General features: G+C 39.4%; 1 protein-coding gene across 9 annotated transcripts in view; it reads left to right on the top strand.

Annotated features, from left to right (window-relative positions):
* The first annotated feature begins 686 nt into the window (after positions 1 to 686).
* Positions 687 to 11,284, top strand: part of FERMT2 (FERM domain containing kindlin 2) — an 80,715-nt gene continuing 70,117 nt past the window's right edge. For 4 of the 9 annotated variants that reach the window (XM_070942987.1, XM_070942977.1, XM_070942969.1 and 1 more), the window contains exons 1-2: positions 813 to 931; positions 2,106 to 2,286. In XM_070942987.1, the coding sequence (XP_070799088.1) occupies positions 2,127 to 2,286 (160 nt within the window). In that variant the 5' untranslated portion in view covers positions 813 to 931; positions 2,106 to 2,126. Of the gene's footprint in view, positions 780 to 812; positions 1,045 to 1,101; positions 1,137 to 1,599; positions 1,621 to 2,105; positions 2,287 to 11,284 lie in introns of those variants that run through there. The other 5 variants (XM_070942933.1, XM_070942924.1, XM_070942943.1 and 2 more) reach the window with 5 other exon arrangements.

Below are 11,284 nucleotides of genomic sequence, written 5' to 3'. Positions count from 1 at the left end.
ATTTTTCAGAAGCGGCAATCGCGGGGGACAATCCCGGCACCTCCTGGCCCATCTTCCTAGTCCGGTGCTCCGCTTCCCAACGCCTAAATTTGAGTTTGGCAATTTGAGTTTGTCTTATGCCGGATCCCACTCCCCATAATGCGCGCGGTTGTTGTTCTGGGCAAATGCGAAGTTGTGGCCCAACAAACGCAAGAGGAAAAAACGGTGGGGAAAGGAAACCCACAGCAGAGAGAGAGAGAGAGAGAGAGAGAGAGAACCACGTTGGGGAGGCTGCGAGTTTGGACGGCTAAGGGGCGGAGCGCGCCATGCCAATTCTTCTCCCATCCCCAAGGAGGGCGACCCGCCAGGCTCTCCTCTCCTTGTGTGGGGGGGCACCCTCAGAACCGCCCCCCCTGAAGGGGAGATCCCTCCGCGCCCCCTTCCCGCGCTTTCCGCGCACCTCCTCCCCCTCAGCCGCCTCCTCCTCCTCCTCCCCCCCCTCTTCGCTTTCCCGCGCGTCCGCTGGCGGGGGAGTCCCGGATGTTGGCCCCTTGCCCCGCTGCTCCTCTGTCCTGGCTGCTCCTCCGTCCAGGCTTCCATAAAAGGGCAGCGCCTTCCCTCTCCTTCGTCCCCCAGGCCTCCCTCGCCCTCCTCTTCCCCCCCCCTCACCCTCCGTCCCTCCCTCTGTCGCCATCCCCTCAGGCGGCGCCCCCGGCGGGCGGAGAAGGCTTCGGGGGGGCGGCGGCTCCCGTCCTGGCTACGTCCGCAGGGCGGGGAAGAGAAGCGAAGCATCGGGCGAGGCAGGCAGAGGGCAGCGGCGGCGGCGGCGTTGAGTAGTGGTGGGGGGTGTTTCTCTGTCACGCTCGCAGCGCCGACGGGGGGGACCTCAACGCACGCACGCAGGCGCGCGCGGCGGAGGCAGAAGCGAGGCCGGGGAGCCCCTTGAAGGGAGGTGAGGACGGGCAGGCGTGGGGGCTCCTTCGTTTCTCCTCTGCTGCTTCCACGTCATCCTTGCTCGGTCGGTGGACGCGGGGACATCGGTGGGGTCCTCAGGGGGATCCGTGTGTGAGTGGCCAGGGTGATGGGTCGGTTTATGTGTGTGTGGGTACTTTGGAAGGTTTGCGTGTGCCCTCTTCAGGGTTCTAGTCCCTTTTGAGGTAACTTGCTTGCCTTTTTCCCCTGCAAATAACGCTCGCCGCGTTTTCAGCCTCGCTCCTTTTCGGTCTCTTCTCACTCTCCGTCCTTCCCACTCTTTTTTTTTTTCCCCAGGCCTCCTCTTCTTCTGCTTACCTGAGAAGTTAGCCCTCCTCCCCCCCCCAGATTATTTTTATGGGATTCTAAAGATCCGATGGGCACATCTTTCTTACTCTGTGAGCATTGTTTTTGGCTTGGTTGGGACATCCGTTGCTCCTTTCTTTTTCTTGCCTGCTACAACCCCGTATAATCTTGAATAATGCGCCTTGGAGAAAAGGAGCTTGCAAAATTTTCTTTCCCTGTGCGAGAGTCCCTTATTTATTGCTCATGTGGTGCTTTAAGATGTTTATGCAATCTGGCTGCCGCTGTGAATATATCTATGTTTTGTAGGACGAGTCCTAGGAGATCGTGGAGGTTGTTATGGCTGAAAGGATGTGTTTTGCTCCGGTGAATTATTCGGATTTTCTTGAGTAGTTTGGATCTTAAAAGGGAATCTGTATCCTGAACTTCGGGGTCAAAGGGACTTGTCTCATTAACATATTGTAGGGACAAATAAGATCCCTGAAGAAGGGAATCTTGGTTTAAACATACCTGCAAACTGAAGCTAAGCAAGGCTTCAGTTTATATTCCCTTTAAATTTACAAAGCCCTTGCTGAGCAGCTGGAAATCTGCAATCTGGGTCCGCCCTCCCCTTACTGCCCCCCTAAGTAAATGGAACTGAGTTGGGAACTTCCTCCGTTTTGTTACTTCTTTACAGCTGATTTTAGGGAGTTTGTTTCCCTTCCTTGGTTATTTCTTTTTCTTGCTCTTTCTTTACTTTCCTCACTGCTGTGATTTCCTTCACTTGAATGGGGAAGCAGGGAAGCTGCTCCTGAGCTGTGAAGCGGGAGGCTTCAGCTTAACTAATGAATGCCATTTCCTTTTTTCTGTAGAAAGGAGCATAGAAAGGAGCAATGACGGCTCTGGACGGTATACGGATGCCAGATGGCTGCTATGCTGATGGAACGTGGGAGTTGAATGTGCATGTCACAGACTTGAGCAGAGATGTAACACTGAGGGTCACAGGGGAAATACATATTGGTGGCGTCATGCTGAAACTCGTGGAAAAACTTGGTAAGTTGTAATAGAAAGTAGGATTACAATGTTGGTGCTTTTCTGAATGCTGTATAGGGAAATGAATATTTTATCTTTTTTTTTTTTTTGACCAGATGAATTTGTTGAAAGAGATCAAGCAGCCTACAGAATGGAACAGGACTGCTGAATCTATAGCAGCATATTACAATCACTGCTGTGTATTTCTTTGCTTTGTCCCTAATATTTTATTTGTGCTAGTAAGTTCAAATTTCATAGAGAAATACAGTGAGCAGTGATAAGATATTAACCTAGTTTATGGTATAGCAAACTGGTTCTTAGATGAGCCGAAATTAATAAGATTTTTAAAATTTCAGTAATTATTAGGATTATATTTCCCAGTTGTTTAAGGCTAGAATGGTTAAATTGATATATGTGATATATGCTGTAATATATGTCCTTAAATCTGAATACACACTTAAACCTATTCGGAGAATGTATTTAATTTTTTTAAGAACATTTATATCACTGGCCAACTTAAATGCATAACTCCAGGTGACAAACAAACAATTTACGGAACAAAACAAAACAAAACACCAGAGTTAAAAATAATCCGATACAAGAAAAAGAAACATCTGAGGTATCATGTAGCAATTTTACAAAAACAAATGTGTACATTGCTCTCCCCTAAAATCCTGACAACTGGGTCATAACAACCTTCTGGAAGGCTGAGAGGATTGGGTCCTTCAGACCTCAGGGACAGGCTGTTCCATAGAGCAGGAACCACACCCTATACTATGATGAATGTGTTGATGAACTTTTAATTAGAAGCCAAAATTAAATGTGCTATCTAGCAAAAGTGCTATATTGAAGTGTTTGCTGAAAATGCATATTGCAGGGAAACTTAAAGTTCTGCCTGACATATTTTAATATGCTGCTTGTTTATTGAGAGATGTTATTTAAATGTGCAGTCACAAGGAGAATAATTAAATGAATGTTTTTATTGCTCTGCTGGCTAGATATGCTAACCTTTAAATGCCTTCTCAAATACTGAATGATGTGCTGTGGACAGAAGCTTCATATAGAAGTCGTCCTGCTTGATCCTCTGTTGTTCTGTGTGTTGTCGTTGACAAGGGGTCATCTTAACCTGTATTTTAAATATTACTGTGTCTTTGGGTTGCCATGGCAAAGAACTGTGACTGGTTCAGTTTGCCTCTGCCATCAAATGTTCCATTCTTTGAGAAGAGTTCTGAACTAACCCAGTATCAAAAAGTGGCATAAGTAAAAAGCAATTTTATTTCTTTTCTGATTGCAAAGAGTGTTAGGAAAAGCTCTGCAAAGATTGCATAATTGAAAAATTTTAATACAATGCATTATTGTAGTTATTCTTTTATTGTTTGGTTCATAAAATAATTAATTTTTTAGACTAATCGGCAAGAAGAATCTTTATTGTTGCAAAAATATTTCTCCTTTGCAAGAATGTTTGCTGCCATAGCAAAGTTTTAATTTTGGTTTTCTGAAGTGTGTGAAAATGACCAACTTCCTTAGTCAAGTGATCTTGAATCTGATGGTGTTATGGCTTGTATTGCAGTCTCAGAGATAATTATACTTCCCCAATTAACTATTTTTCCCATTTTAATAGCGTAGTACATCAAAAGTTCTGATCAAATCGGTGTAAATCATAGTTATTCTTTGATAGACATTGCCTTGACAATTTGCTTTTATTGCTAAAGCTGCTACATCTTATGTAGACTTCTGAGGTTTAATCTAGTATTAGTTATATAGCACATATCATATTTGTTCAACATGTCATAGGCCATGTCTTGGAGGCTAGAATCTCACTGAAGTACATGTGCATTACTCAGTTACTTTGCACTATGTTTTCAATCTTGAGCAGAATACTGTATTAATTGCTAAAGTTCTTGTCTTGAGGCCAAATGCTGAGATATATTCAGTTGGTAATTAAAATATTCCTTCTGTTAAAATACATATGAAGTTGTTTGGAGTGTTAAAAACAAGTAATCTCTATCTGGTCTCTAGCACATCTTTGCTTCACCATAACAAACTGATTTGTTGATTAGTTGCCCACTTAAATAATTTTGGTGTTGTTAAACCACCCCCATCCGGTACTGTATTAACATTTTACACTGATGTAATAAGGAAGGAAAAGCAGATATAAATACTTGCTTCAAAGGGAAGCTTATGTTTGTATGAAAAAGTCTTATTTAGGTTTGATTTGATTTTAGGAACTGGAAAATCAAAGATTGAATTAATTGTGGGATCAGCATCTTCAGTTTCTACCCATTTAAAAATACTACATTTTTCATATAGGCCAGTATATGAATGTTGCTGATGATTTGGTATATAATTTTCTTAAGTGTAGGGTGGAAGTGGCTGTTAAGTTTGGTTTAAACTGGAGTGTATTTTTATGGCAGCTTCATTCAGTCTGCTCTAGATTTGAATGTTGAGATTATTCATTATAGCATTGTTTCATTTTGTTATTATTTGTAATGATTTTTATTTTAATGTTACTTTTGGGAGGGAGGGTAAGCCACTTGGAGCCTTGTTGAATTAATTGACATATACATTGTAGTAAACAAAATAAGCAGTTAATAAATATTATTTACAAAACTATTTTGCAGCTGGGTTAATAACAATCCAGAAACAAGATAATCTAGCCAAATTTAAGACATTGATGCTCAATAGCTGTTTAATAGTTCTTTTAGTTTTTCCCCCATCTCATAGTGTAATCTCTGACTTCAGATAATAAATAGAGAGGGAGGGAGGGAGGGAGGGAGAGAGAGAGAGAGAGAGAGAGAGATCTCAAACTGAAAAACTATAGGTAGGAGTGCATAAAACACAAAAGGAAAAAAGCAAAGCAATTCTTCAAAAATTTGTTGTTGCTTTAATGCTAAAAGAGTTAGCATTTAAAAAAAATACAGTATTTTATTTGCAAATATAACTGTTAATTTGTGAGTACTAAAGGCCCAGTCTGTACTGAGGTGCTCTGAGCTTGGTTGTTTTCTTGCAGACATTTCATTACCCAAATTAGATAACATCATCAGTGCTAGTAAGGAGTAGGGTTTGCTCTCAGTTTATATTCTAGTGACTCAGTCTGTACCTCCTATTTTGATATGACAAGAGGCAGAAAGAAATTAGGAGATTCATTCTGTAAAACAGATGTGTTATTTGATCTTGTGAATAGCATGTTAGTACTGTAAAATCAGTGTCTTTGGTGTTTTACTTGGATCTAAGGTTTATTATTTGTATATTACCCTGTAGTAGACATAACTGAAAAATCTAATCTAGGGATATTTGTAGCTTCTATATATACTTTTTGTTTATTTTTTGCTTTTGATTGATTATGCATTTGCTTTAGCAAAATATAGTGAAACAGAATGTGTTGGGATGAATAAGAGAGGTTTGTACAGTGATAATCTGAATATATTTACAGATTACAGATAAAGATTAACAAAAGTTGGAAGGGACCTTGTAGGTCATCTAGTCCACCACCACCCCACCAAGCAGGAGGCCTACACCATTTCTGACAAAAGGCAGTCCAATCTCTTCTTGAAAGCTTCCAATGATGAAGCTCCCACAACAAAGACAAGCTGTTCCATTGGTTAATTGTTCTCACTGTCAGAAAATTTCTCCTTAGTCATGTCATATGTCAAGTTCTAAATTATACCAAGTCTATTAAAAAGTTATTGAGATTTCTGTCCATTAGGCACAGTTCAGTTCCTGTGCCACTTCAAAAGTGATTTATGACCTTTAACTTCCTAGATATTTTTAACTGAATTTAATCCCTGGAAATATGCCGGTAATAAAATAGTTTCCTTGAATATCTTTCAAAATCTAGAAAATAAAAATACGTTCTAATTTATCTTTTAAGAAGAAAATTCAGGAAATGAACTTTTTAAAAATGACTGCTATCTCTGCATCCCTTAGCTTTAATGAAGATTTATGATGTAATATGAATAAAACACCAAGAAAATGCAGCTTTACTGATTTACCAGTTGTATTGCACTACAGATTTTACAGTAATGGGGGCAGGACTTGCTAATTCATTAAGCTGAATTTGTAATGTCTTCCCTTAAATAATTATGCTAAATAAAAGTGCTGTTCAAATTATCGCTGTTCCTGCTTTTCTTTAAATGTTAACTTTAAATATGTTTGTTGTTGTGTTTTTTTTGTTTTTTGTTTTGGTTTTTTGTTTTGGTTTTTCTCTGCAAATAATTTTCCCCTCTTTTTCTGTCTTATTTTTAGTTAGTTTCTGGCTCACATTCAAAAGTTTTATATACCGGTAGGATAATATCCAGGCAAATTGAAGATTTCCATTTTCCCATTTTTTCCATTTTTTTCCATTTTCCCTCCATTTCCTACTCAATTTCAAGAGGCTTTTAAAACTATCATGAGCTTAGATAAATAATTTGCATTTTTCAATCGGAGACTGCAATTTGAGAAAGTGAAAAAAAAGTAGTGCTTTTGGGGATTGCACATAACTGAGTGCCTTCAATTAATTGTTTGCTGGGAGCGTTAAACAGGGTTAGAGAGGGTTATTATTTGAAGTGCTTCTGCAGCCTTTATTACATATGCCAGCAGAGGGTCAGCTAGGAGCAAAGTAAAAATGAAGTTGGGATAGGCTAAAAATGGAGTAGGGGATAGGAATTCCAAATTGTGCATGCCAAAAAATGCCCAATTGCATATAAGTCTGAACAGCTGCTAAAGTCAGGCATTATATGCTGTGATTTATAGAAATGGCAAGTATTTCTCCTTTCTACCAAAATCATTTCCCCCTCAGATACTAGGATAAAAGTACCTACCATCACTTTCTCACATTAATGGGGAAGTCAGTTTTGCGGCTCAGAGCCAGTGTTTATAGGAGTATAAAAGCCTCAGTCCCCAACACCATACCAAACTAAGCAAGCTCCTTTAGCATAATCTTGCTTGCTTGCATTGCTCCATCCAAGGCTGAAGGCTTCCTGTCCATCCAAGGCTGAAGGCTTCCTGTCCTGAAGGCTTCCTATGATCCCAAACAGAATTTGGGATCATACCATGCCAGATAATTGCTGCTTTGATAAACAATTCCTTTTCTTTGTGACAGTCATGAATGATGGGAAAGATCTGTATCAGATGTACTGTTGAGCTTTCAGTCCATAGGTTCCGAATGCTAGCATAGGAATGAACTAGGTTTCAAGGCAACTCTTAATAACTCAGAGGTTTTGATAGTTAAGGTGAGTATATGTCATCAATATTTATTTATTTATTTTATTTTATTTTATTATTTTATTATTTTTATTAAATACCGCCCTTCTCCTGCTGGACTCAGCCAAAAATAAAAAACATTCCAATACAAAATTTAAAATTTTTAAAAGAATTACACAACTTTGGCCCAAAATTTAAAACATCCCAATTAAAACCCATAGACAATTAATCTGGTATCATGCGTATCTCCGGGGGCAAATCGTTCCAGAGGGCAGGTGCTGTCACAGAGAAGGCCCTCCCCCTGGGGGTCACCAGCTGACACTGCCTGGCTGATGGCACCCTGAGGAGTCCCTCTCTGTGGGAGCATACTGGCCGGTGGGAGGCTATCAGCGGCAGAAGGCGGTCCTGCAAATACCCAGGTCCTATGCCATGGAGTGCTTTAAAGGTGGCAACCAACACCTTGAAGCGCACCCAGAAGTCCACCAGAAACCAATGCAGCTCACGCAGGAGAGGTGTCACATGGGAGCGCCTGCTCGCTCCCATAATCCCCCGCGTGGCCACATTCTGCACCAGTTGAAGCCTCCGGGTGCTCCTCAAGGGGAGCCCCATGTAGAGAGCATTGCAGTAGTCCAGGCGGGAAGTGACGAGTGCCTGAGTGACTGTGTGTAAGGAGTCCCGATCCAGAAAGGGATGCAACTGGCGAATCAGACGAACCTGATGAAAAGCCCCCCTGGCCACAACCGTCAAATTTAGAATTTAGAAATTTAGAATTTCTTAGATAGGATGGGTGGTGTAGAAAATAACTATATGAACATAATGTAATTTATATACTAATCATTTTAGTATAAATTTATGTACTAAAATAATTTATATAAACATGTACAATAATTGTCAACCCAGCTCCTTTTGCTATATCTTGTTTTTTTATTTATATTTTATTCAGTTGCTATGAAACGGTTTATAATTACAGTGACACAAAATATATTCTACAAGGCCTGAGTAAAATTGAATTCAGATGCTAGATTGCATTGGGACTTTGTGCATGGTTCTCAAAAGCTGTGATTGAATACACCTAAATTTTCCTATATTTTCTACAAGTATTCTCTTGCAAGAAACTTTCCCTTGGGAAAATGGGAAACAAAGTGGAAATGTAGGAGCAAATGGGACATGTTCATAAACAAGCTTTAAATAAAGTAAATGACTTTATCTGCTAAGCAACTATGGATGTCCTTTTTGAACAGGAAGTGACATAAAACATTTGGCATTCTCATTCAGTTGGCAGAATTTGCTGCAAAGTAAAACTGGTAATTGATTTGCCCTTAAACAAAAAAATGTTCCTTTTCTCACTACAAATTTGAATTTTTCCTCCCTAAAATTATTATTAAATATTACTACTTAAGAATGTTATAAACTGATTCAAAATATTTTTCCATCTTGCTGTAAAATAATCTTCATGCTTTTTGAATTATGGATTCCTTTACCACAACTTGAAGAATTAAACAACTGCTTTGGATTAGTCACAGAAATGGAATTTAATAAAATAGCTTATCCTGTTGAAATTTTATGACTAAATGTGCTTTCTTCCTATCTCTCCTAGTCATAGCTTATCGGGAGTAATATGAACCACACAAGTATGCACATTTTAGCAAACTCTACATGTATACATTTTAGCTTTATGTTTTTCTTGTGTTTCTAGAAATCTGCCACAGTTGTAATCTAATTTCAAAGTACTGTGTTCAAGAATGGCCCAAATTAAACTACCGTAATGAGCATGATAAAACGTTATCAGAAAAGATTCCCACAGATACCGGGTATCTCTGAGCTTTGATTTCAGTTCATTTGCACTTATTTATTAGCTAGGTAGACAGTAGTAATTATCTTCTGGCTTAAAAATTAACTGCTTGAAAAGAATAAAATATTCTTGACTCATTGTTATAAGACTACTGAGAAATAGCATTTGAGCTTATTTGGTCTGAAAGACTGCAGTCTTTCACCAGACAAGTTAGCAGTACTTATTTTTTCTTTCTGTTTTAAAATACCAGTACATAATGGTCTTTCCACAAACTAGAGAAGGCGTCTCTTGAACTAAAAGCCCCTCTCAGGGTTCAGGCACAGAAGTGTGCCAGTTGAAAATGGAGTGTCTTGCATTGAAACTTACTTGGGTCCTTCTCAGTTAAGCAGAAAGAAAATGTAAGAAACAGTCCTATATGCTCCAACACTATGTGCAATGTAGCATTGCAAGACACAGTCTCAAGTACAGGTAGTCCTCGACTTATGACCATAATTGAGCCCAAAAGTTCTGTTGTTAAGTGAGACATTTGTTAAGTGAGTTTTACCCCATTTTATGACATTTCTTGCCTCTGTTGTTAAACGAATCACTGCAGTTGATAACCCGGTTGTTAAGTGAATCTGGCTTCCTCATTGACTTTGCTTCTGAGAAGGTCACAAAAGGTGATCACATGACCTTTGGGACACACCAACAATCATAAATATGAATCAGTTGCCAAGTATCTGAATTTTGATCACATGATCATGGGGATGGTGCAAAGGTTGTAACTGTGAAAAATGGTCATAAGTCACTTTTATCAGTGCCACTGTAACTTTGAACAGTCACTGAATGAACTGTTGTAAGTTGAGGACTACCTGTACCGTCGTGGATTTTTTTTCCCTGGAGGGGACAGTGCAGTTGTATGCACAATTAGTAAGCAGCCCCACATTTTGAAAAATGAAAGCTAAACTGATAGTGTTAAAAGTAATGGTGTTATGTTCAAATACTGCCTTGGGTCAACTATAGAAGTATTAAGTAATCTTGTTACAATTATTTCCCTCTGCCTAATTGGAACTAATATGAGTCTGATCAATAGATAGTTGTTCATAACAAGAACTTGCACAACTATAAAATACTTAAACACATACGAGGAGTGCTGGTCAGATACTTACAGAGGTATTCCTCAACTTACAACTGTTCCTCACATTGAAGGCTATTACAGCATCCCTATGATCAAATGATCATATTCTGGGAACATAGTAACCAGTTTACATTTACAACAAATGTAGCATCCTCTGGGCACATGGTCACCTCTTTGCAACCTTTCCAGCCTGCTACAGTCAATGGGGAGAAAATGGCAGGGAAAGTCACAAATCATGGTCACAGTCTTACTAAATGACTGGTGATTTGCTTAATGACCGCTGCAAAATGGTCATAAAATTAATGCCTTAGTTAACCACACTGCTTAAAGATGAACGTTCTGGTTCCAATTGTGGTCATAAGTGAAGAACTACCTGTATCTGCTAGCAAAAAAAGTATGACATCTCTGGAAGCTCCATTGTTCCAATTGGCAGTCATAATGGCCATATGTTAATTACAGATAGCTTCAGAAAAGGTACTTTATAGCTATAAAGCCCTTCCAGCTGTTATGTTGCAAAAAAACTTCCCCCACCATTACATGGTTGCATTTCATTTGCTTGGCAGCTGGCTCACAACTATAACTTGGTGTAACATCCTGTGATTTGTGACATTTTTTGCCCACTTCCAGCAAAAAAATGCCTGTTTGGGAGAGTCAGTTCATACTTACGATCATGTGATTTTCTTGGCAACTACCATAAAATTGATTGTAAAATTGGGTCCGGTCATGTGTGTGTCTCAACTTACAACTATTATAATTCATGATTGAAATTCTGGTCCCAATTGGGGTCACAAGTCAAGGTCTACATGTATATGGAATATATATCCCTGAATCATATGCTATTAACACCATTGCATTACATATGGGATACAGCAGTCTTCCTGAGAAAAACAAAAATCCATTAAACGAAGAATGAATAATTTAGCTGT

The sequence above is a fragment of the Pituophis catenifer genome, unplaced genomic scaffold, assembly GCF_029215685.1.
Source record: "Pituophis catenifer annectens isolate HBS135680 unplaced genomic scaffold, rPitCat1.0.hap2 SCAF_1, whole genome shotgun sequence".
Taxonomy (NCBI): Eukaryota; Metazoa; Chordata; class Lepidosauria; order Squamata; family Colubridae; genus Pituophis; species Pituophis catenifer.
Note: the sequence above shows the minus strand (reverse complement) of the source record. Positions and strands in the feature narration are given on the sequence as shown.